The sequence below is a fragment of the Rhineura floridana genome, chromosome 21 (genome assembly GCF_030035675.1).
Source record: "Rhineura floridana isolate rRhiFlo1 chromosome 21, rRhiFlo1.hap2, whole genome shotgun sequence".
NCBI classification, from domain to species: domain Eukaryota; kingdom Metazoa; phylum Chordata; class Lepidosauria; order Squamata; family Rhineuridae; genus Rhineura; species Rhineura floridana.
The window spans coordinates 3503364-3528645 of NC_084500.1; the positions used below are offsets into that span (position 1 = coordinate 3503364).

The 25282-nt window shown below is 47.4% G+C and overlaps 1 protein-coding gene and 1 non-coding gene across 3 annotated transcripts in view; both read left to right on the forward strand.

Annotated features, from left to right (window-relative positions):
• The window catches only part of ZZEF1 (zinc finger ZZ-type and EF-hand domain containing 1), a 107713-nt gene that overhangs the window by 70193 nt on the left and 12238 nt on the right, over positions 1-25282 (forward strand). Inside the window, exons 34-48 of one of the 2 annotated variants that reach the window (XM_061605360.1) lie at positions 1343-1481; positions 2570-2735; positions 4090-4352; positions 4946-5094; positions 8189-8363; positions 10371-10507; positions 10822-11099; positions 14007-14181; positions 15592-15724; positions 17406-17602; positions 18774-18893; positions 19742-19930; positions 21698-21798; positions 23333-23468; positions 24388-24765. In XM_061605360.1, coding sequence (XP_061461344.1) covers positions 1343-1481; positions 2570-2735; positions 4090-4352; positions 4946-5094; positions 8189-8363; positions 10371-10507; positions 10822-11099; positions 14007-14181; positions 15592-15724; positions 17406-17602; positions 18774-18893; positions 19742-19930; positions 21698-21798; positions 23333-23468; positions 24388-24765 — 2736 coding nt within the window. The remainder of the gene's footprint in view (positions 1-1342; positions 1482-2569; positions 2736-4089; positions 4353-4945; positions 5095-8188; positions 8364-10370; positions 10508-10821; positions 11100-14006; positions 14182-15591; positions 15725-17405; positions 17603-18773; positions 18894-19741; positions 19931-21697; positions 21799-23332; positions 23469-24387; positions 24766-25282) is intronic. The other variant, XM_061605361.1, reaches the window with a different exon arrangement.
• Positions 430-549, forward strand: LOC133374518 (5S ribosomal RNA). The gene has a single exon (XR_009759913.1). It is a non-coding gene; the product is annotated as a 5S ribosomal RNA (ribosomal RNA).

Below are 25282 nucleotides of genomic sequence, written 5' to 3' on the forward strand. Positions count from 1 at the left end.
CACAGTCGGGGGTGTTTTGGAGGGCATAATTTCATTTTATTTTTTAGTTATTTTTTTCTAAGTTTTAATCTTCTGTTCTATTTATGCATTTAGATAGCCTTTCAGGGTTAAGTCTACCCAAGCCAACAAGCTGAACATAACCATCAAAATGCAACCATATTATCATAAAACTTTAGACATGCAAAAAGCAAACAAGAATGCATTAAAATTTATAATTCAGCTGTTGTAAAACCCTTTTTTACACTATTGCAGTTCAGGGAGCCAACCACGCCACCTCCATTGTGTAGGGACTGCTACTGAGAAGCCCTTTCCCTGTTAACTGCTAATGTAACTGATCTTAAACTGAGCAGACTTCCCACCCTAGGGCCATAGACAACTAAGTCCTCCTGAGAGTAGACCCATTGAAATTAATGTACCCAAGTTAGCCATGCCTACGGCCATACTACCCTGAACACACCCGATCTCGTCTGATCTCAGAAGCTAAAGCAGGGTCAGGCCTGGTTAGTACTTGGATGGGAGACCGCCTGGCAATACCGGGTGCCGTAGGCTCAGAGGAAGGCAATGGGAAACCACCTCTGAGTACCTCTTACCATGAAAACCCTATGAATACATCCAAAAGGTTCATAGGGTTGTCTAAGGCGTCATCGACTTGAAGGCATATGAATGGAAATGGACCGCATTCAAGTCGATCCCGACTTATGGCGACCCTGTGAAGAGGGTTTTCATGGTAAGCAGTATTCAGAGGGGTTTTACCATTGCCTCCCTCTGAGGCTGTGACTACCCAAGGTCACCCAGTGAGCTTCATGGGTGTGGGGATTTGAACCCTGGTCTCCCAGCTCGTAGCCCACCACCTTAACCACTATACCACACTGGCTCTCTGAAGGTATATAACAACAACAAAAAAGTTAGCCATGTCTATTTCAGTGAGCCTAATCTGAGACGGGCTAGCATTGAATATTGTTCTTTTTCTTTTTTGTGTGTGTAGGCCTTTTAAAAAGAATTTGTAGGCTCACCCTAACTGGTGCCCTCTAGAGGTTGTGGAGTACAACCCCCAGCTGTGGTGGTTGGGGCTGATGGGAGTTGTAGTCCAAAACCTCTGGAGGGCACCAGGTTCAGGGAGGGTGTTGTAAGATGAATGCAGAAACAGGATTTATTAATGAATACACGCAAAGCTGACATGGACCAGAAATGTGCTGATCCATCCATCTGTATTTGTAGCTCAGCTGGCTCGTGAGTCGCACCTGCGTTAGGCAAAGGCAAGGTCGTGACACTTCATTGTTCGTCCAAAGGTGGGTTTTGGGCAAGCAAATTAAACGAGAAGCGTTTCTGTGTCTTGTTCCAGATGCACTTGTTCATAGCTCGCTACTGCGACCTGCTACACGTAGACATCTCGTGCGACGGGTGTGACGAGATCGCTCCTTGGCATCGTTACCGCTGTTTGCAGTGCAACGACATGGATCTTTGTAAAACGTGCTTTTTGGGTAAGCCAGGTGAATTTTAAAATGGGTGCTACTAGCCACACATACAGGAATAAAGAGGGTATACAACTTGGGAATATTAAAATACCTAGGCATACAGGAAGTGGTTTGTCTTTGTGAAGAAGGGGGTGGTCAGGTGTGGATTCCCATTCATCATCATCATCATCTGCCCACTAGCTTTCCCAGCAGAGAATGGGAACTTCATCTTACCCACTTCCTCCTTCTCCTCAATCTTCCCCCACCTCCCGCAGGCAGCCTTTCACAGTGGGGAACCTGCGGCCTTCTAGCTGTTGTCAGCCTCCCGGCAACCCAAGCCCAACATGGTTCATCCATGTTCTAGAGGGTCCAGGAAATGGAAGAGCCAGGCTTAGAACTTGGGTGGGACACGATCCTTGTTCTCTCCAGGTGATTAGCTGGGATAGGTAAATGGAACCTCCATGTTTAGAGGGAGGTGCTGTTTGTTTGGCCAGCTTGCTAGTTTCCCAGAGACGCCCGATTGGCTGCTGCGAGATGTGTCTTGTACACATCCAGCAGGGCAGTTCCTACACATGCAAAACCGATTTCACCACTTGAAATGTTCCACCAGCGGAGGCGATGGATCTTTTGCTTGTGTATGCAACTCTCTCCTTGAGGAGGAGGGTTTGAATTTATTTTGTTTTATGTATTATTTGATTTATATCCTGCCATCCTCCCAGCAGGAGCCCAGGACAGCAAGCATAAACAAAACAATTGAACAAGAGAAAGAAAAACATTCTAAAATGTAGTTAAAAATATTATAAAACACAGCTGGAAAACATTGTTTGTAATCTTCAAGTTGCTAGGAAAAGCCCCCTTCAGCCATCGAATGTCTGGGTCAACAGGAATGTTTCCAAACTCCTCCTGAAAGTCAGCAGTGATGGAGACAGGTGCATCTCACTGAGGAGGGCATTCCACAAACAGAGCTACCACTGAAAAGGCCCTGTCGCATGGTCCGCGCCAACCGGGCACCTGTTCACAATACAATAGTTTGGCCGTGATAGCGACATGGACGCTGATTGATCGCCGCTTCTGGCACCCGTGCTGATTTTTCATTCCTTTTGCCTCCCACGTAGGCGGAGTGAGACCCGAAAGGCATGAGGCTAACCATGACATGGTCAGCATGGAATATGCCTGCGATCACTGCCAAGGCATCATCGTTGGCCAGCGTATGAATTGCAATGTGTGTGAAGATTTTGACCTTTGCTTTGGGTGTTATTCTGCAAAGAAGTATTCTGATAGGTACTGTGCATTCTACCTTCCAGGAGAGGCTGAATCTTCGTGTGGTCACCCTTGGGAGTCTTGCATCTCTGCTTGTTGACATTACCCCGGAAGAGGGGGCATCCTTGATATCCCCAGCTGCAGTTTGCTCAGCCGTTCTCCTCATCTACCCCAAGCTGGGGTGGGCAGGCTTTGTTAGGTCTACTTGGGTCTATCACTAACCCTAACCCTCCACCCTCAGGTCTACCAACCAGGGCCAGGTGTGAAAGACATACCTTTAGAAATAAAGAACAGTCTGTTTTTGAATACATACTGACCCTATGAATTCGTTCCCAGTACTAGAACTGTATGGAGCCCACATTACCTTCTCACCCAACTCTTCTGGTTACCCCCTCCGGGGGGGGGGCTCCTTTTGTGGGGAGATCCTTTCCCAACCTTTAGAATGTTGGCTGTCCACAGTAACTTAGGTGGAAAACATCATTTTATTGTTATTAAAAGGTTGGGAGCCAGATACCCTTGCCAATCTACTACAGATCGCTAAGTGATCTACAAGGAGGCTGTGATCCGCCTTCTGCCCTCCCAGCCCTTAAGTGTGCAGTTTGTTTAGATGCAGATCCAGTTTTCGACTGTAGTCCTCTATAAGCGACTCACAGAGATGTTTTTATAAGCATGCAGTGAAACCAAAACAAAAATAACCAGCTTGAGGAGAAGTCGTAGTCACAGAGCACAGTGGTAGGCAATGTGATGCCCTCTAAAGGGGTTCGATTGCAATTTGCATCATCCCTGAGCAGGGCTAGGGCTAGGGTTGGTAGAGCTGTTGTCCAACAACTTATGGGGAGGGTTCCACATTGGCTACCCCTGAGTCGGTCCCATGTTTGGGAGAGGGGTCATTCCAACTCACAGAGAAGCAGGCGCCTGGTGTCTGATTCCCTATTGCAGTACAGTTGGTGGTGGATGATAGTCAAGAATTTATTTATTTATTTATTTATTGTAATTATATACCACCCCATAGCCAAAGCTCTCTGGGCAGTTTACAGTAACTAAAAAAAATATATACAAATTTAAAAACACATCTTTTAAAAGCAATTTAAAACACATGCTAAAATGCCTGGGAGAAGACCTGGTGCCGAAAAGATAACAGTGTTGGCACCAGGCGCACCTTGTTATGGAGATCATTCCATAATTTGGGAGCCACCACTGAGAAGGCCCTCTGCAGATTGCAGAGACGGGTCACGGGCCCACATGACCCCAGGGATCCCTTCGTAGCACAAGACCCACCTTGTGCATGTACACAAGCGCAGGTGTACCATTGACGTTTTCCTAGTAGCAATGCCGGCCTGCCTTTTAACAAGAAGTCTTCCTTCCTCCATTTCAGCCACCTGCCCACCCACAGCGTCACGGCATACCCAATGATGACCATGCGGATCAGCGACCGCCATAGACTCATCCAGCCTTACCTCCACAACTACTCCTGGCTGCTGTTTTCCGCGCTGGCTCTCCACAGCGCCGACTTGTCCAGTGGCGAGCAGGTGGATGGCGAGGCGCTCGACCCCAAAGTTGTCGCTCATGCCAGGACCCTGCAGCAGGAGTGCATCCAACTCATTGGGGATTGCCTGATGAAAGTGCAGCATAGAAAAGGTGAACTGAGACATTGCTCAGACCCAGGCTAAAGCATCAGGGGGAGGGGTGGTATTCTGGCACAGGCTCTCCAGCCTATTTAAGGCCCATTGTCTTCCAGAGGGCTTTGTGGTCCCCAACATCTCCAGGTAGGGCGGGGAGAGATCTCTGGCTGAAACCCTGGCTGTCACTGTACTGAGCAAGATGGACCAATGTTTTCACTCGCTGTGGGGCAGCATCCTGTATTCCTAATGCCCCACAGTCAAGACATGCTTCAGTTGCACTGGACTCTGCGAGACCCAGCTTTGGTTTTACTTGCCCCCCATCCCTTCTTAGGGGTCAGTTGGCCAGAGAATAGGGATTATAACCTGGAGGGAAGGCTGTCGGCAATGGAGGCGAGCACATTACGACCAGGCCCTTTGGATTCCTTCCACTTTGGGGTGGGTGGGGGGGGGAGTTCATTATCTGAACTCCGTGAAGTTCCAGAATTTTGCCCTTAATGAGCGTTGAATGTCTTTCTCCTCTTCCCCCCCACTCTGCCCCCCCATGCACATTTAGGATTTGGCCCGTTCATATTCCACTCTTCAACATCTTTCTCTCTCCCTTGCATCTAGGTTTGAAAAGCCTTGCTCTGCTCTGTATGTTGCCAGAGGGTGAATCTTCCTCTGAGAAGGCGATGCTGTCTGTTGATAACTCCACAGACGGTAGAGTAGAGGAGGCGCCGGAAGCCATTAAGATGCCTGTACCTTTCACCCATTGCAACGTAAATAAATATATATATGTAAAAAATGATGCTACAATGTAAATATTTTTTAAAAAATTATGCTTCAGACTGATCTCTTTTTGTGACACGGGGCAGCTGTGACAAATCTTGCCTGCCTTTTACCCTCCATATGTTTTGGACTACATCTCTCATCAGCCTTTGAACCCTATGGCCATGCTGGCTGGAACTGATGGGAGTTATGATCCAAAATAGCTGGAGGGTGCCAAGTGGACAAAAACGGGCCTGTGCATACAGATTTTTGCAGCTATAACCAGACAGGTGAAACAGAGTACGTTGGCTCCGATTCCACGGGAGGGAAGGTGGGATATAAATATATAAGACCCACGGCCCCTGACTTAGCGCTGTGTCCAAACTGGGGGATCACAGTTTGTTTTGCTCAAAGCACAGGTGGTGAGCCGGTAATAAGCCTTGCCTTAACACGGTGACTTGTTACCTGTGTTTATTTTTCTTGGAAGCCGCCTTGAGGGCCTTTGGCCAAAAGGCGGGGTATAAATAATACTAATACTAACAGTAGCTTTTACTTTGACGTGCGAATGCTGTCGTTGATGCAGAATCCTTTGTGGTCAACAAAGGGGCATAAGTGGTGGGTGGGGCCAGATGATGGCTGCCTGGGGGCCGAATGGTAACCTCTCCTAGTTTGGGGCTTATTTTACAAGCACTTTGAAGATTTGTGGTGCTTTCAAACTGATAGCTAATACTTAATGGGTCTAGAAAATGAAGATCTCATCTTGGCAATGAACACGGCAAGTGTGCCCATTCATTGAGCACTGGTGTTCTCTCTCTCGTTCTTCCACATACTACCAACCACCCCCTCCCTTTTCTGGGCCGGGAGAAGCTGCCGTTGATTCTCACAGTGTCATGCACCGCAGTTTCCTCCGTCACAGTGAGAATCATAGAATAGTAGAGTTGGAAGGAGCCTATAAGGCCATCTAGTCCAACCCCCTGCTCAATGCAGGGATCCAAATCAAAGCATTCCCGACAGATGGCTGTCCAGCTGCCTCTTGAAGGCCTCCAGTGTCACAGAGCCCACTGCCTCTCTAGGTCATTGGTTCCATTGTCGTATGGCTCTAACAGTTAGGAAGTTTTCCTGATGTCCAGTCGAAATCTGGCTTCCTGCAACTTGAGCCCATTATTCCGTGTCCTGCACTCTGGGACGATCGAGAAGAGATCCCGGCCCTCCTCTGTGTGGGAACCTTTCATGTACTTGAAGAGTGAGGATGGGGTTCCCTGTTCTCTAGCAGTGAGGGACCCATCAGGATCATGACTCAAGTGGGAACCAGCTCCTCTGGCTGGCAGGAGAGAACCTCCCCGAGGGCAGCCCAGTTTGGTCAAGTTGCAGCCGGCAGTTGATCAGGCCCTGTCCCTTGGCTGCAGGGAAGGGGCATAGCTCAGTGGGGCAGAGCCTCTGCCTTGCATGCTGAAATTCCCAAGTTCAATCCCCGATGGCATCTCCAGGTAGGGCTGGGAGGGACTCCCTGCCTGAAGTCCTGGAGAGCAGCTGCCAGTCTGTGTGGACAATACTGAGCTAGATGGACCAGCAGTCTGACTCTAGAAGGCAGTTTCCTGTCAGTTGCAGGACTGTACACCAGCCTATCTCTCTCTGTTTGCACACATCTATGCCTACAGACAGAATTTTAAAAGCAACAAACAGAACTTCACCCAAGCTTGCTGTGGTTCCCTGCAAGGATTCCATTAATCCCTTTTAAAATAGACACACAACTGTGATGAACAAAACAGGTTTTTTATTTTTCAAGCAAAACTCTTTGGCTTCCACCTTCACCAGCTGCTAACTTACCTATAACGGCGGAAGCCAAAAAGCTTTGCTAGAAAAATAAAAAAAAACCTGTTTTGTTTGTCACAATTACATGTGTGCGCGCAATCCTCAACTGCAGTGATCACATTCAGGCTTCATGCAGGATGTGTAAAGCGGGGGGGGGAGCAGTGCACATACAAGCCCTGTCTCCAGGACCGCACAGGCTGCTCTTAGTGCAAAGAAGGTTTGAAAGCATGTTGAATTGGCAACTCTTGAAAACTCATTTTACCCACAACCAGATGTTGTTGTTGTTATGTGCCTTCAAGTCGATTACGACTTATGGCGACCCTATGAATCAGTGACCTCCAAGAGCATCTGTCATGAACCACCCTGTTCAGATCTTGTAAGTTCAGGTCCGTGGCTTCTTTTATGGAATCAATCCATCTCTTGTTTGGCCTTCCTCTTTTTCTACTCCCTTCTGTTTTTCCCAGCATTATTGTCTTTTTTAGTGAATCACGTCTTCTCATGATGTGTCCAAAGTATGATAACCTCAGTTTCATCTTTTTTAGCTTCTAGTGACATTTCTGGTTTAATTTGTTCCAACACCCAATTATTTGTCTTTTTCGCAGTCCATGGTATGCGCAAAGCTCTCCTCCAACACCACATTTCAAATGAGTTATTTTTTTCTTATCCGCTTTGTTCACTGTCCAACTTTCACATCCATACATAGAGATCGGGAATACCATGGTCCGAATGATCCTGACTTTGGTGTTCAGTGATACATCTTTGCATTTGAGGACCTTTTCTAGTTCTCTCACAGCTGCCCTCCCCAGTCCTAGCCTCCTTCTGATTTCTTGACTATTGTCTCCATTTTGGTTGATGACTGTGCCGAGGTATTGATAATCCTTGACCCTTTGAGCTAATTGCAGGAAGGTCCAAAGAGCAGCCTGTCCGGGCAGGGACTACTGTTATGTACCGACAAATATATATTGCCACCCTGGGCTCCTTCTGGGAAGAAGTGTGGGATATAAATTAAACAAACAAACAAATATTTGCTCTTGGACCTACATGCCATATTCAGATGTTCACCCGGACACAGGAGCTGTAAAACTGGTGGGTGGTACCTTAGTCAAAGGTGGGTGGCCCACCCATTTTTCACCTTTTTCTACAATCCACATGAAATTAGCTTCTTGGACTTACAAGTATTCCACCTCTGCTCTAAAACTGGTTGTACAAAGATTTTTTGTAGCTCTTGCCAAGTCAGACTTGCTAACTGCATGAAAGAATGGTCGCGATTTTTAGTCTGTAATTTGTTTGTAGGGGACTGGAGATGCCAACAGAATCCAGGCCTCTGTAGACACCCAACGAGCGCGTAAAGTGAAAACTGAGAGCAAGCCTTCCAACGGCCTTCCACCGAAAACAGAGGTGGTAGTACAAGAGAGAGAGAAGCTTGCTTCTAATACAGACATCCCGGCAAAGGAAACTGTAACTGCAGGTAAAGATTACTTCCTATTTGTTTCCTAAAAATACTGTACGAGTCGCTCTCCTTTTCCTTTCTCATGTATACACACTTGTTCAAAGTTGCCAGAAAATTTCCAAATGCCTGTTTTGTTTTGTTCGGTGTTAAATTATATGTCCTGCCTTTCCTCTCAAAGGAACCCAGGGCAGCAAAGAAAAATACAACAATAAAAACAATTTTTAAAAAATGTACACAAATTTGAATTGAATTGGAATGTTATTTTTACCCCGCCCTTTTTCCAAACTGGAACTCAGGGGGCCTTACAAATAGAACTACATGTAGTTAAAAACATACAATTAAACTATGCACAACCTTAAAACCGTGAAAGGCACTTAAAAATCTAAAAACAATTTAAAATAATACAAATAATAATATAAAACAATAAAACAAGCCTTGTAAAGCCCAATCCTAAACACCTTCTATCCAAAAGCCTGTCGGAATAAAAAAGTGTTTACTTGCCGACGGAAGGTTGGCAAGGAGGGGGCCATTCGTGCCTCCCTAGGAAGGGAGTTCCAGAACCTAGGAGCAGTCACCGAGAAGGCCCTATCTCGCGTCCCCACCAATCGCACTTTTGAAGCTTCCCATATGTCTGCAGGGGGTAATAACATGTAGTAGTTGATATTAATAATTTCTGAATTGCCTAAATCCTACTAAGTACCATTCAAAATTAAATTCAAGACAACCCCAGTCGTCGTGCTTACAGACTACATTTTATTTTAAAAATGGAGAAATGAGAGTGAATAGTCTATTTATTAAATGTGTTGGTCGCTCTTTCTACACACATACGCACACTCAAAGCGACTTACACTTATTAAAAAAGTTAAAATAAAAATAAAGTTAAAAGATGAAAAATATATAAAAAGTTAAAAACAAAAACAGTACATAAGGTGGAGCAACCCTTCTTAGGGCCAGCACAATTTATACAGGTTTAGAGTAGCAAATTCTAGTTGTAGCTTCCCGATATGAATGTTACAGTAAACCTTGGTTAGCACTAAAATGCGAACAGGAATTGATGCTGTGTTCCCCATCCTGCACTCTGAAAACACAGCATCACTTCCTGTTCGCATTTTAGTGCTAACCAGAGTTTACTGTAACATTCATATTGGGAAGCTACAACTAGAATTTGATACTCTAAACCTGTATAAATTGTGCTGGCCCTAAGAAGGGTTGCTCCACCTTATGTACTGTTTTTGTTTTTAACTTTTTATATATTTTTCATCTTTTAACTGTACAGGGCCTCATCTTGCTTCCAGCCCTAGAAAGGATGCACTTATGAGGATACTTCAAAAAGTAACAGTGTATCTCGCCCATACTATCCATTGAAAACAGCTATGCCTTTCCAAAACTCTCTCTTCTGTGTTTTCCACAGTGCAGAGTTAAACCGTGGAAATAGTTACCGGATGTTATGGTGGCCACCAACTTAGATGGTGGATTAGACAAATTCACTGAAGGTACGGCTAAATGCTACCTCCAGGATCCAAGACAACGTGCCTCTGAATACCAGTGCAGAGGAGGGCTATTGTGCTCATTTCCCGCTGGTTGCTCACTGTAGGAAACAGGACTCTGGACTAGACAGCCTTTGGTCTGATCCAGCAGGGCTCTTGTTTACTGATAAGAATGTAAGGAAAGTTAAAGCTAACCATGGTTAGCACGTTGCCGATGTCACACTGCACCAAGGATGGCAGCAAAGCGGGGGAAGCCATGCATTTAGAGGGAGTACATGAGCCTTTAGCCTGCCCTTATTTGGCCATTAAGACATGGGGGTGTGGTCCGCTAAATCCTACTCAAGAGGAGACCCATTGAAATTAATAAGTCTAAGTCATGTCTGTTAACTTCAATGGGTCTACTCTGAATAGGTCTAACATTGGATACCACCCCTGATGAGGAAATACGAACCCACCTGTATTGTTACGGATTGGATGTGTGCACTGTGAATCAACCACCTCAACTGCATTTGGGGGGATTATTTTATTTTTTAAATAGATACTGAAGTTGCCGATATCTTGACTCCAGACCAAGCTGAAGAAAAGATAATGCCTAGTCAAGAGGAGGTATTTGCTGAATGTTCCCAGAAGAGGATTCTTGGGCTGCTGGCTGCCATGTTACCTCGTTTGAAAACAGTAAGAACAAACTCAGGAAGGCAGGAAGGGAATTCCTGGGTGGGAAGAACTCAGGAAGTGAGTGGGTAATGGAAGATGCGAAGAAGAGGGCCTTTGTCAAGCTGGTGCCCTCCAGATGTTTTGGACTGTAGCTCTCATCCTTCCTAACCGTTGGCCAGGCTAGCTGGGGCTGATGGGAGGCAGAGTCCCAACAATATCTGGAGGGCTGCAGGTTTTCCCATCCCTGAAGTGGAGAGAAGCATAAAACTGAAAAGGAGTGAGTCTCCTCACCAGCCCTCTGATTTCCACCTCTTTTTCTCTCTCTCTCTTTGCAGGGCTTAACAATGTCTCTGATTAACCTGGACCAGATCCTCCCGCTCATGTTTCAAGTTGTGATCTCCAATGCCGGCCACTTGAATGAAACCTACCATTTAACCTTGGGGCTCCTAGGCCAGTTGATCTGGAGGCTGACGCCCTCAGAAGTAGATGCTGCCGTAACCAAGGCCCTCTCGGCCAAGCATAGCCTTGTTGCAACTGGTGATGGATCCACTGTGCCAGAAGGCTGGAAGACAACCCATCTCCTCTTCAGCCTGGGAGCGGTTTGCCTAGACAGGTGCATGTCGAACTGCAACTTTGTTCTAGCAGGTTTCAAACTTGTCTGAACAACTTTTTTTTCCTCATCTACCGTTGAATGCCTGTTTGTAGCAAAGGACAATATTTACTGTATAAATTCGCAAGGGTTTTCTTTTTTTAAAAAAAAAAACTAGGGCTTCTTTCATAACAGTAATAATAAAGAAAAACGTAACACCACCAAGGATAAAATAGCAGGGCTGGATGGAAGCATTTACGTTACTGGTAAAATCTAGGAATCAGTAAGAGACGGCCATGATGTTAAAACCATTCACATAACTTTCTGAAAGGGTGGGGCAAATAAAGTACTCATCTGGCACCCAAATGATGCTTGGTTTGGTACCAGGTGGGCCTTCCTGGAGGAAGAGTTGCAGATGTGGGAGGCCTCTAGTGAGAGGCCCCATCCTTTCTCCTTTTCACCACTTGCCTAACCTGAAGGAATGTCTACCTCCACATCAATCTTAGGGGCGCCTTCCAGATGATGAGGGACTCCAGATCTTACCAGCCCCTGCAGCAGGCAAAACCATGAGGGATGATGGGAGTTGTAGTCCAGCAACACCCGGAAGGCCACCGGTTGCGTGCCCTTCAGATGTGGGCAGCCTTCTTTGTGGTCAGATGAGCCCCATTCGTGTGGGCCAACTTTTGACGGGGTGGGACAGTCCACCTGTCAATCACCCGATGGCATTATGATGTCAGATAACGGACAGGAGGTTTGTCCCGGCCATCTGTAAAAGTCTGTTGCACGGCACCTACCCAAGGAGCGCCTGACAGCCAGCTGCGTCGCTGGGTGCTTGCGAGCCCAGCGCAAGGGCCTTTGCTGCTCCTCTAGTACTGAGAGGTTTGCATTGAAACTGCTGCCAGAATGAAGAGGAACACCTTCATTCCAGCAGCAGCAGCTTCAAGGGAGACCACTTGGTGCTCTCCTCCCCCATCCATCAGCCAATGGGTGGGGAGGAACATAGAACCATAGAACAGTAGAGCTGGAAGGGGCCTACAAGGCCATCTAGTCCAACCCCCTGCTCAATGCAGGAATCCAAATCAAAGCATTCCCGACAGATGGCTGTCCAGCTGCCTCTTGAAGGCCTCCAGTGTCAGAGAGCCCACCACCTCTCTAGTAATTGGTTCCATGTGTTTCTCCAGCGAAGGAACAATCAGGAGCTCACTTCAAGCTTCCGATTCTTCCTTTGAAGCTACGTCGGTACTTGCCCCACACCTGACAACCCAGAAGGATATCAGGTGGGCACGGCTTAGGGAAAATAAGCTGGATCAGGCCAGTGGCCCGTCAAGTCCAGCCTCCTGTTCTCACAGTGGCCAAACAGATGCCTATAGGAAGCCCACAAGCAGGACCTGAGCGCAAGAGCAGCTCTCCCCTCCTGCAGTTTCCAGCAACTGGTGTTTGGAAGCATGCTGCTCCAGCCGTGGAGGCAGAGCGCAGCCATCATGGCTGGCAGCCGTTGGCAGCCTTCTCCGTGGATTTGTCTGATCCTGTTTCTAAGGGCATCCAGGTTGATGTCCGTCGCTGCCCCTTGGAGGAGCGGATCCCATAGTTCTAACTCCGTGCTGTGTGTAGAAGTCCTTCCTTTTGTCTCTCCTGAATCTTCCAGCATTCAGCTTCTTTGTATGTCCACGAGTTCTAGTATTATGAGAGAGGGAGAAAAGCTTTCCTCTGCCCACTTTCTCCTTGCCACGCCTAGTTGTAAACATCCTCACAGGCCAAATGGGGAAGCCTGGCACGCACCAGAGGTTGCCCACCCCTGACTTAGGCCATCGCCATTGGCTTTTCTACCAGTGTTTCTCCCAGGAATCAAATTGGGGAGGGGGTGGGCACCAGTATCTGAACTCGCAGGGAGTTGAGGGCTTGAGGATCCTTCGCTCCTGGCATAAGGTGAGTTCAGGCTCAGTGGCGCCATAGTGTAGAATGAAGAACATTCATTCCCAGGCAATGTTCTGAAGTCACGTGAGGCCAGCTCCCTGCTGCAGCTAAGCAGGGTCAGGTCTGGTCAGGGCCTGGACGGGAGACCGCCTGGGAACTGTATGTAAGCGCCTTGGGTTTCTATCATGGAAAGAAAGGCGGGGTATAAATGTAATAAATAAATAAGAACATTTGACAGTCTTGGCCATTTCGTTCGACTTAAGAGAGCAGAGCCATCCAACCCCTTGATCCGCCGTGCGGGAGGCAGTTCAGGTGGGACAGAGCGCTTCCTCTGCCCGGTTCTGCCCAGCTGTGGCAGTGGCAAGGAAGCATCCAAATACCCCCACCCAAATTGTGGTTGGGCAGAAGGTCCCACAGGTGGTATCTGCTCTGCTGGTAGCCACCAGAAACTTCTCGCATTTGGAGGACGCACCTGGGCCAGCACAAGAACCACTGGCTCCTGAGCTGGTCTTGCTGTTTTCATGTGACCGGGACAGGCTTGTTCCCGACCTCTTTGCTGCACCAGCCTGGAAGCATATTGAAGGGGGCTTCCATCACCACCATCCTGGTCCACTTGATCTAGTCGGTGAAGGCTGTTGTCATTTGTCGCTAAAAGTGGCTCTGTGGCTTTTGAAGGGCTTTTGCCCTTCTGAAGCAGCATACGCAATTGCAACATCTGCCTCGTCCTTTCAAAGGGAAACTGGCCGTGGCAGGCCGGCCAGCTGTCTTTTTCAGGAAAGCTTGTCTGCCCTTGCTGATATTATCGCTGAGAAATCCCCAGTAGGCATCAAGGAGGAGGGGGAGTGCCTAACTTGATTGGTTGTTGCTTGTTTTTGAGGCATAAAGCATGCATGCACGCATATCTAAACATTTATTATTTATTTACTTATTAGGGTTATATCCTGCCCTTTCTCCCAGTAGGAGCCCAGGGCGGCATGCCACTCATTCTAAAAAAAACAAAAACCTGTTGCTTTTCAGCCGCGTAGGCCTAGACTGGGCCTGCACGATGGCCGACATCCTGCAAGCGCTGAACTCCTCTGCCCAGTGGCACGCCGTGATTGCTGCGTTCACAGACCACTGCATCAAGCAGCTACCCTTCCAGCTGAAACACACCAACATCTTTGCCTTATTGGTGCTTGTCGGGTTTCCAGAGGTGAGGACGTTAAGCTAAGTGGTGTTGCAGAACGGTTTCCGAAATAGCATGAAAATTGCTGCTGCTGTTATTATTTATGTTTGTTGGTTGCTTTTCTCACCAAGATGACCCAAAGTCAGATGGTGGATGCTTACCCTGTTCTGGATGGGGTTACACTCCCCCTGAAAGAACAGGTACGTAGTTTGGGGGTTCTTCTCGACTCTTCCCTGTCTCTCGAGGCCCAAGTGGCCTCGGTGGCACGGAATGCGTTTTACCATCTTCGTCTGGTAACCCAACTACGCCCCTATCTGGACAGGGACGACCTCGCCTCCGTTGTCCACGCTCTGGTAACTTCAAGATTGGATTACTGTAATGCGCTCTACGTAGGGCTGCCCTTGAAGACAGTTCGGAAGCTTCAGCTGGTGCAGAACGCGGCTGCCAGACTATTGACGAGGATCAGTCGGTCTTCGCATATAACACCTATTCTGGCGCGTCTGCACTGGCTCCCTATTTGCTTCCGGGCGAGATTCAAGGTGCTGGTTTTGACCTATAAAGCCTTACACGGCGTGGGACCTCAATACCTTGTGGAACGCCTCTCTCGCTACGAACCTACCCGTTCACTTCGTTCAGAATCTAAGGCCCTCCTCCGGGTACCAACCCATCGGGAAGCCCGGAGGGTGGTTACTAGATCTAGGGCCTTTTCTGTGGTGGCCCCTGAGTTGTGGAACAGCCTCCCCGAAGAGGTACGCCTGGCGCCTACACGTCCATCTTTTCGGCGCCAGGTAAAGACCTTTTTATGCTCCCAGGCATTTTAATCTTCTTAACTTTTTTAATCTTTTAATCTGTATTTTAATTTTTGTAGTATTTATTTTGTTTTTGCTGTGCTTTTTGTTGTTTGTTTGTATATGTTTTTGTATTTTTATTATGATATATTGTATTTTATCTTGTTTGTTCACCGCCCTGAGAGCTATTTTGCTAAGGGCGGTATATAAATTGAAATAATAAATAAATAAATAAATAAATAAAGTGACTGACATTAACAGTTTAAAAACAACAGAGTCAATAAAACCTAAAAACATGTCTGCCAGTTAAAAACCAGTTAAAACATGCACGATCAATACAAATAAAGGGCAGGTATACAGGACCCACCCTAATGGAAGAGATCATCAACAGCTGAGAGCCCACACATCAAGGGCCAAGGCCTGGGAAAAGAGAGGTCTTTGTCTGGTGCCTTAAGATGGCCACCACTGAAAAGGCCCTTCCTTGTATCGCCACCCTCCAAACCTCCCATGGAAGTGCACATGCGAAGAAGGGCCTCCAATTATGTGGGGAGAGGTGGTTTGATACTGAATGTTCAGGACAAGTTAGTCACGGTCATCAATGATTGAACAATGCTTTTTGGAATTCTCTCTCCCTCTCCCACTGTTGTAGGTTCTGTGCATGGGGACCCGGTCTGTGTATATGGACAATGCGAATGAGGCCCACAATGTGATCATCCTCAAGCACTTCACAGAGAAGAACAGGGCGGTCGTCGTGGACATTACAACACGGAAGAGGAAAGCAGGTTCGCCATCTCTCTCTTTCAACTTAAATCTCAACATAATCCCACTCTGTGCTGCTGTCAGAAGCCATGTTAAAGGCAGCCCTATGTAAAGTGAACAGCTGGTATAGCCCAGTGGGGAGGAGAGCCTGGCTGGGAGTCCAGAGTCTGTGAGTACAAATCCCTGCTCTTGTCTCCTGGGTGTCAAGGGCCAGCTAAAGATCACCCCCACAGGGAGTGGCTCAGGGGTTACGTGCCCTGCCACCTGTGCAGCCGTGGGCAAGCTGCAGAGTCCCAAGGAGCCCAGTTGCCCCCCAGGTGGCACTTGAGGACAAGGAAGGGGCTGGCTTGTGCAGCTGTGGCAAGCTGAGCCGGCCCTAGCCAGCTGGGGAGGACTAGCCTGAGAGGGAGGCAACGGTAAACCCCCTCTGGATACCGCTTACCATGAACACCCTATTCGTAGGGTCGCCATAAGTTGGGATTGATTTGAAGGCAGTCCATTTCCATTTTTTTTTACGTAAAGTGAATTGCAGGAACCCAACTGTGAAATCACCAGTGCATGAACTATACTAGCCAGGCTATCCCTTCGTGTTTCATGGTTGCAGGAAGTTCTGATTTAATCCCTCCTGAAAAACATGGGCCATGGAGTGGACTCTGAGTGTGGCCTTCAAGTGCTTGGGTGTTTGGAACGTTGCATTAATCACAGTTTGATGCTTTATTTTATTAGAACAGGGCCACTGCAATGCCCTGAATCTGAAAGCGTACAATTTTAAAATTCTAGTCGAGTAGGTAGTTTTTATCTGTTTAGTACTGTTATGCTTCTTTTCTACAGAATGATTGGTGTTTTAGTTTAATGATTTTTAGCTGTTCATATCTTTGTGTTTTATACTTAAATGGTGAATGCCGTTGGCAGATGCAGATAAATTAATATCTATCTAATCAGATAGAAGTGTAGAAGTAGCTACTTAAAAGGTGATTTGCAAAATAGATGCCACGGCACCATAAAATCTTTTGTCTACCCTCTTGCCTGTGTTGAGGTTATTTTGGTGCAGAAGCAGCATTTCGCTTTTACACATAGCTGAAAACAGTTTTTTTTTTTTAATTTAAAAAAGAACAATTGATGTTTGTATTAATGTAGTCAGTGTAACTTGTGTTAGGCAAAGGATGAAGCTTCTTGTGTTGATATATAAACCCCTGACCAACTTGGGTCCAGGATACCTTGAGGACTGTCTGAGCCCTTATATCCCAGCTTAATCACTGAGACCATCCGGAGGAGCGCTGTTAGCTTTTCCCAAAACTGTGTTACAGAGCCTCAACTGGCCTCAACCTGAGGTGAAGCGTTCAGTGTTGCCAATCCCGTGCTATGGAACACTCCTCCAGCAGAGATCCTACAGGCATACTTGCTTTTCACTTTCATTTTTTAAAAAACCAGCAGAATCTGTGTTTATGTTCTCAATGTAGCTTTGGCAGCCTTTCCAAGCCTTTGGGTCCCCAGATGTTGCTGGACTACAGTTCCCATAATTCTTGACCATTAGCCATGCTCGCCGGGGTTGATGGGAGTTGTAGTCCAGCGACGTCTGGGCACCCAAAAGCTGGGAAAGGCTGATTTCAGGTGCTAGGTCGAGGCCAACGTGATTATAAACAGTGCTGAACCAGGCCAAGCTCCCAACAGAGACCTGCGCGGTTGTCTTTTTCTGGTTTCTAGTGAAAGACCTCCAGCTAGTTCAGCCATGTGGACATGATGACCACGAGTCTCTGTGCCGGCTGCGGCGATACCTCCAGCACTTTGTGTTCATAGCTAGCCATCTCCTCCAGACCAGCATCGACAGCAGCTTTCCAGAGGCCGTCGAAGCAACCTGGGTCTTATCTCTTGCTCTAAAGGGACTTTACCGAACGCTTAAGGTATAGTATGGTGCAGTGGGCAGAGCTGGATGTGGGCTGAATGTTACTGCTTCACACAGTGCATAGCTGAATTATGGAATTCGCTCCCATATGAGTCAGTGATGGCCACCAGCTTGGATGTCTCTAAAAGAAGTTTAGGGAAACACATGGAAGATAAGGCTATCGGGGGCGGCTGGTCATGTTGACTATGCTCTGTCTCCATAATCAGAGGCTGTATTCTTCCAAATACCAGTTGCTAGAAACCGCAGGAGGGGAGATTGCTGTAGCGCTCAGGTCCTGCTTGTGGGCTTCCCATAGTGGGCATCTGGTTGGCTATGTGAGAACAGGATGCTGACCTTAGGAGGGCCACTGGCCTGATCCAGCAAGCTCTTATATTCTAACCAACTAAGCCAGTGGTCTTCACCACAACTTGCAGCAGAGAGTTCCATAGGTCAGGGGTTCTCAAACTGGTCCAAGCACTCCCAAGCAGTCAGCGAGCTTCATTCAGGTGCTCTGCGGCATCAATTCATATTGATTTTTAATTGTTTTTTATTTCCTTTGTAGTATGGAATGCAATTGTAATGCAACAAAAATACAAGAACATTTGATTGATTGATTGATACCCCGCCCTTCCTCCCAGCAGGAGCCCAGGGCGGCAAACCGAAGTGCTAAAAATATGCAAATCGTAATGGGATAGAAGAAGCAATAAAATACAATTAAAATTATATGGCAGGTAGCGCAGCGGCTGTCACAGGCGGAAGAATCTTTCAAGCGGTCCGCCAAGACCCTCAGCAATTTTCAAGTGGTCCGCGGCGGGGGGGGAAAGTTTGGGGAGCCGCTGCTAACAGATTAATTCTGCGTCCAATAAAACCTGTTGGGGTTGTAAGAAAGTAGAGGGGTGCCAATCCCTCAGAGCAAAGAAACGAGGTAAACCTCAGACAGGTGCTGGAAGTACATTTCCATTCTTCGTATGGGCTCCTGTTTCTCCTTACGTCCAGCGCCTCTCAAGTATAATGTGCTGTTCGTCAGAGGCAGCAGAAGGAGCGATGCAGAAAGCGTAACTTGAGCGTCACATCGTAACCTTGAAGAGGGAAAGGTGACATGACGGCCACATCCTGCATGGAGTCTCCCAGCTAGGCTGCGATGTGCCAGGTTTCCCCAGTTGAATCATTTCCTCCCCTGTCTTTGACAGATGCATGCCTTCGAAGAAATCCGCACTGCCTTTCTTCAGACGGGTTTGCTTAAACTGTTGGTGAAGAAGTGCAGCAAAGGAACGGGCTTCAGTAAGACCTGGCTTCTCCGAGACTTGGAGGTAACGCAACGGCTTGCTCCGAGATGGCTGTGTCCTCGCATGCTGAATTGGCCTTCTCACCTTTTGTTCATCTACAGCAGCTCTCTTCAGTCATTCCAGGATAGTGGAGGAGGGGTCTAGGCATGCTTGCGCCACCTCGGCTCTTCCTCTCCTGATCTCTTGCGCGTCGAGCGTGGCGGTCTGGAAGGAGATGCCGACTCTGTTGAGTTTGAGCCCTCGTTCATTCTTCTGAACACCTGAACACTGCTAAGGCTGCAATCCAAAACATGTCTGCTTAGAAGTAAGCTCCACTGGGTTAAGTGGCTCTTACTCCCAGGGGTGTGTCTATTGGATTGCAGTCTAAACCCTTCTCATCCCAGTAGTTTTACCCTCTTTGTCATTCCGGTTGTTTTAATTGCGCCTCAGCCAAGACACAAAGCAAAACTGAATGAATCTGGTGCCCCTGTCCTGGGTCTCTGCTGATATCGGATATACACTTCCCATGGTGCACCTGGACCTGCTGATACTTGTCTCCATGTAGGAGCTTGTTGTGCACAGACGTCCATGAGCTGTTTGCATCATTCCAATCTGTGTATATTGCATATGATAGTAATCTCAGGCTGGTTGGAAAGATAAAGTGTTGCTGCGTTGCTAAAAGTGGGGTGTGTGTGAATATAAAGCTGTAGTCAAGGATGTGCCTGTAGCGTCTTTTCCCACCCTGGTGGCCTCTGATGTTTCGGCCTATCAGGAAGTTGCAGTCCAAAACATCTGGAAGTCACCCGATTGGCAAAGGCCAATCCACAGGTTGTCACTGGAGCGGTCTCCCCTCTGCACCCAAGTTGTATTTAGCCTTTATCGCCCTTTTACAGATCTTGTCGATCATGCTGTACTCATCGAAAAAGGAAATGAACTCCCTGGCTGAGCACAAGGGCCCAGAACTCGGTGAAAGGGATCAAGACCAAGCAGTCAACCAGTCTGTTGTCACCCCCACCGACGCTGACCAGAACAGGCTCGATCCACTGGAGGGCTTGGATGAAACCACCAAAATATGCTTCCTGGTACGCTTTGGTGGGGTGTGGGGGTTGATGGGGTGTGGGAGAGTCTAGGAATTGGCAAGGCTACCGTTGTTCCATGCAGCACAGTCCCATAGTAGCTGGGCTCTTACTTCGAGGGTGGGCAACTGTTTTTCAGCTCATGGGCTGCATTTTCATCTGGATAGCCTTTGGAGGCCACGTGCCACTGGTGGGCAGGGTCAGAGGCAAAAGTGTGTGAAGCAATAGATGTAAACTTTACCCTGGTACAGTTGGCTAGTTTCTGCACACAGTCACATATGCACACACACAAACCCTCTTTCCTCCATCTAGGCAAGCAAAAGTCATTATCAAGCGGGACATTATCAAGCCAGGCAGATACTCAAGGAAGCAAAGCAGGGTGGACATGGGGTGTGGCCTGGGAAATGGAGATGTAGGTTAGGGAGGGGCTGTACCCTGGAGAGAGTCCCAAAGGCCAAAGAGAGGGGGCCCCTGGAGGGCTGGATTTGGCCCCCAGGCCTGACGCTCCTCATCCCCATCTTCCTTGAATTAAAAAGGGTGTGTTTCTGGCCATCATGACAGGAGATAGGCCTAGATATCTGAGTCAGGAATTTGCAGGATCTTGATGCTTCCTCACAGGCAGCATCTTGCTGTTATGGTGGCCAGTCTTGCCATTTGTTTCACACTGAGATTTTATCACTTAGAGCCACATTCTGTCCTCACCAAGATTCACCTCCAGTTTCATTCTCTATACTCCCAAGTTCGAGACCCCGCCACCAGGTCTGGTCCATTAACAGCTGCAAACACAGAGAGAAAAAAGTCCTGTGGCATATTTAAACACAGCATGAGCTTTTTGTAGGCCAGCGCCCACTTCATCAGATGCGTGGAGTGTTCTCTGAAGTGGACTCCAGTCCATAGGAGGCTTACGCTTTTGTAAATCTGTTACTAGTCTGTTGAGGTGCCGCAGGATGATGACTGGTGCTGTTCCGTCTTTGTCCCAGCAACTTTGGGTGAAGCTCTGTTAGTTCTTGGGTTAGGTGGAATAAAATGGAATGAACTGATAGATTTGGGAACAGGAATTCCAGATTCTGCAGTCTCACAAATCCTAACAGTGTGGACAAAAAAAGTTTAATGAGTACGGGTGTTGGACTGCCTGGTGTAGAATTAGGGGCTTCCATAGCTGGTGGTTGTTGTTGTTGCTATTGTTGTTTAGATTTCGATTTGTTACGCACTTGCTACCCAAAGGTCTCCAAGCAACTTACAAAACTGTAAAAAACACACATCATTCCCTAAAAAAACCCCAAAACAACAAAAAAGAAACCTTCCCCATACAGCCGCAGAAAATATTGGCAGTGCGCCAATAACAAATGGTAACAAACAGTATCATCCTAGTCCAGCCTTTCCCAACTAGTGGGGCCACCAGATGTTGTTGGACCGCAACTCCCGTCAGCCTCAGCCAGCATTGCCAATGGTCAGGAAAGATGGGAATTGTGGTCCAACAACATCTGGTGGCCCACTAGTTGGGAAAGGCTGCCCTAGTCTATCAAAAGCCTGGGGAAAAAAGCATTGAAAAGATGTCAAGGAAGGCGCCAAATGGACCTTGCTGGGGAGAGCGCTCTACAGACAGGGAGCCACAACTGAAAAGGCCGTCTCCCTTGTCACCACCCTCCAAGCCTCCCTCAGAGGAGGGGATCTGGAGAACTCCACATCCAGTGTTGCATCATAGTCCAAAGAAGTGAAAAGAACACCATTCACTTTTTCTTCCTCACCTAACCTCTTTGAACTTAATTTCAGATGACTCACGATGCCCTTGACGCCCCTTTGCATATCCTACGGGCCATGTACGAATTGCAAATGAAGCGGACAGATTCTTTCTTCCTGGAGGTTCAGAAGAGGTAAGGGAGCTTTCAAAGGTAGCTGAAAATGAAACGCTATAGGGGCATGAAGTGGCTGATGGGCGTTGAAACAAACAGCTGATGTTGGAACCTCGCTGAAGCTAAGCAGGTGTGGGTCCAGTCAGTGCTTTGGATGGTTTGTTTGTTTATTTGATTTGATTTATATCCCGCCCTTCCTCCCAGTAGGAGCCCAGGGCGGCAAACAAAAGCACTAAAAACACTTTAAAACTACTTGAATTGCTCCCACAAGACACAGTTATGGGCACCAGCTTGGATGGCTTTAAAAGAAGATTGGACAAATTCATGGAGGACAGGGCTATCAATGGCTACTAGCCGTGATGGCTGTGCTCTGCCACCCTAGTCAGAGGCAGCATGCTTCTGAAAACCAGTTGCCGGAAGCCTCAGGAGGGGAGAGTGTTCTTGCACTCGGGTCCTGCTTGCGGGCTTCCCATAACTGGCATCTGGATGGCCACTGTGAGAACAGGATGCTGGACTAGATGGGCCACTGGCCTGATCCAGCAGGCTCTTCTTACGTTCTTATGAATAAAATAAAATAAATGGAATAAAACTGCCCAGGAACAGCATTTATGCTGCCTTGGGTTCCTCAATGAAAGAAAGGTGGGATACAGATGTAAGAAGAAAAAAATAAAAGAGGAAAAGAGCATTGGCAGCTTTAAGAATCATATGTTTATGTATTTAATATTAACTTTATATGCTGCCCTGCCTTCCAAAAGGAGCCCATGGCGGCAAACAGGCGATAAAATACTAAAAACATCTATAAAACATTCTTAAAAACATCTTTAAAAAGAAAATCTTTTAAAAGTCTTAAAACAGCTTCCAACATGGATGCAGACTGGGATGAGGTCTCTGCTTAAAAGGCTTGTTGCCGGGGATGAGGTGGGGAAGGAGGGTTTGGGTTTTTTTAAAATGAACTGTTAACTGTTGTGGGGAAGAGTGGAGCAACTTTTCAAAAAGAAGGTATTTGCCTAAGTTGGTTTGGTGGGCAGGGAATTATTTTGTACAGAGGACCAATTTATCGTTCAGAATACACTGTATTCTGCAATGAAGCGGCCTAGTGACACGCTGACTGCCTTGGCGTCAAGGAATTCCAGTATACCAGGAGCGGCTATCGTGGTGCCCTCTAAACGAGGTTGGACTCCAACTACCATCACCCCTGATCATTGACTGTGGTGGCTGCTGGAGGGCAGGAGGCTGGTGTCCAACATCATCTAGAGGGTACTATATTGGCTTTCCCTGCACTGCACTCTTAGAGAAAGGGTGGGAGGGGGTAGGCTCCTTGCTGTCAGCTAGGTCAGCTTTTGACACCATTTGCATCTTGCAAATTAAAGCTGAAAGGCATACAATATTAGCTACTTTGTAGAAATCTTGCATATGTTTATTGCAAACAAGATAGTTTCTGGGGAAGTATCATTGAAAATGGAAATAAGCAAGGCTTTTCATTCAAATCCTGGCTTGTTTGTTTTATTTAAGTTGCTGCCTTTTGACTGTAAAATGTTTGTGTGTGTTCGTAAAGATTTGATGGCGATGTCGTGACAACAGATGAGAGGATCCGGACGCTGGCTCAAAAATGGCAGCCAAGCAAGCATTTGCGGCCAGAGGAGCAGAGTTCCAAAGCACTGGATACAGACATGATTATTCTGCCGTGTCTGGTGAGTGTGCTATCTTGAGAAGGATTTCTTTTACACTCTTCCACGTTCTTTGTATGCTAGGAGCGTCTAATGATATAAGTAAAACAAATATTTCAAAGTACTCAAGTAAGCAAATTGGGGGGGGGGGAATCCCACATGCGCAAAGTACAGAACTCCTAAGAACAGGAGTATGCAGAAGAAGATGGAATTATGAGGGATATATAAAATCTGTTGTCGAGAGGTTCACAGATGTTGTCGTTTTGTTAGACAGAGCCACATTAAGAATCTTTGGTGGCAAATTGCCATGTCTGTTTCAGTGAGGTGTAATGGTTAGACTAGGACAGGTGTGGGGAGCCTTTGGCCCTCCAGATATTGCTGAACTACAACTCCCATCATCCCTGGCCAATGGCCATGCTGGCTGGGGCTGATTGGAGTTGTAGTTTAGCAACATTATTTTATTTATTTATTTATTTATTTATTACATTTATACCCCGCCTTTCTTTTCATGATAGAAACCCAAGGCGGCTTACATATGGTTCCCAGACGGTCTCCCATCCAGGCACTGACCAGACCTGACCCTGCTTAGCTTCAGCAGGGAGCTGGCCTCATGTGCCTTCAGACCATAGCCTGGGAGGGCCACAGGTTCCTCAGGGCATGGGAGACCTAGGTTTGAATCCCAGCTTGGCCATGATGCTCATTTGGGCTAATCGCTGTCTTGCAGCCTAAACTACCTCACCGTTAATTTCTAGTCATCTAGATCTACCAATCAGCATAGGCAATACTGAGCTAGACAGACCAATAGTCTGATTTAGTCCTGTGCTCCTGTTGTAGCTATGGAAAACAGGCACCCAAAAATGTGTGGGCAGCATTTGCCTAGAAAGCCCCAGGGTGGTGTAAATAGTGGTGGATTTTGAAGCGAAGCAATCCTGAATCTCTCCAGCCTGCTCCTCTCTTGCAGTCCAAGCCCGCCCCCTGCAACAAGGCCACCGAAGAATCCAACCCCATCACCCAGAAGCTCATCACCAACACAGAAAGTGACCTCCAGCTCAGCTACGCCAAACAGCGCCGCACCAAGAGCTCTGTCCTCCTGCGCAAGGAGCTGGACTCGAGGAGCAAAAAGGCCGTGCGGGGCTACCTCTACCGGGTCAACGAGGCCACGGCTGTCCTCTACGCCAGGCACGTCCTTGCTTTGTTGTTGGCCGAGTGGCCCGACGACGTGGCAATAACCGAGGAGATGTTGGAGCTCAGCAGCCCGGCTCATATGACGTACATCCTGGATATGCTCTTGCAGCTGGAGGAGAAACAGCTGTGCGAGAAGGTAACAACTTCCCAGAGAGAACCTCCCGATTCTGGAGGATGGTGGTTTCGGAAAAGGTGCTTTAACACCTACCAGAGAATCAAGGCGTTGATCTGCCCCCTGAAGTTAAGAAACTTTGTGCTGGGGCAAGTTTAATTTTTTGAAAATGCTGGATGCAAGCTTGGGAGTCATAACAGTATTTTTCCTTTGGCTGGATCCCTTTGTCAACGGAAACGTTGCCGCGTTTGTGTTTTGTTCTGCGTGTGTTATAATGGAATGAGGAAGGATTTGATCCCGTTTTAAAGGATTTACCTGGTAGAATGGCGGGTGGGATTATATTAGAGTTTTGTATGAAAGGAGAGGCCTTGTCCAGGTGTAACCAAAGAGGCTTATTTATTACCTGCGGGTAGGAGATGCATAGCATTGCAGCCTTCCTCCCACAGTCCACCCTGAGCAAATCCCCTCTCCTTCTCCCCCTCCCCACAAATTCTGCCTTATCTGCAACTAACCAGGCTGGGTTTGAAACGGGTTTCCAGTG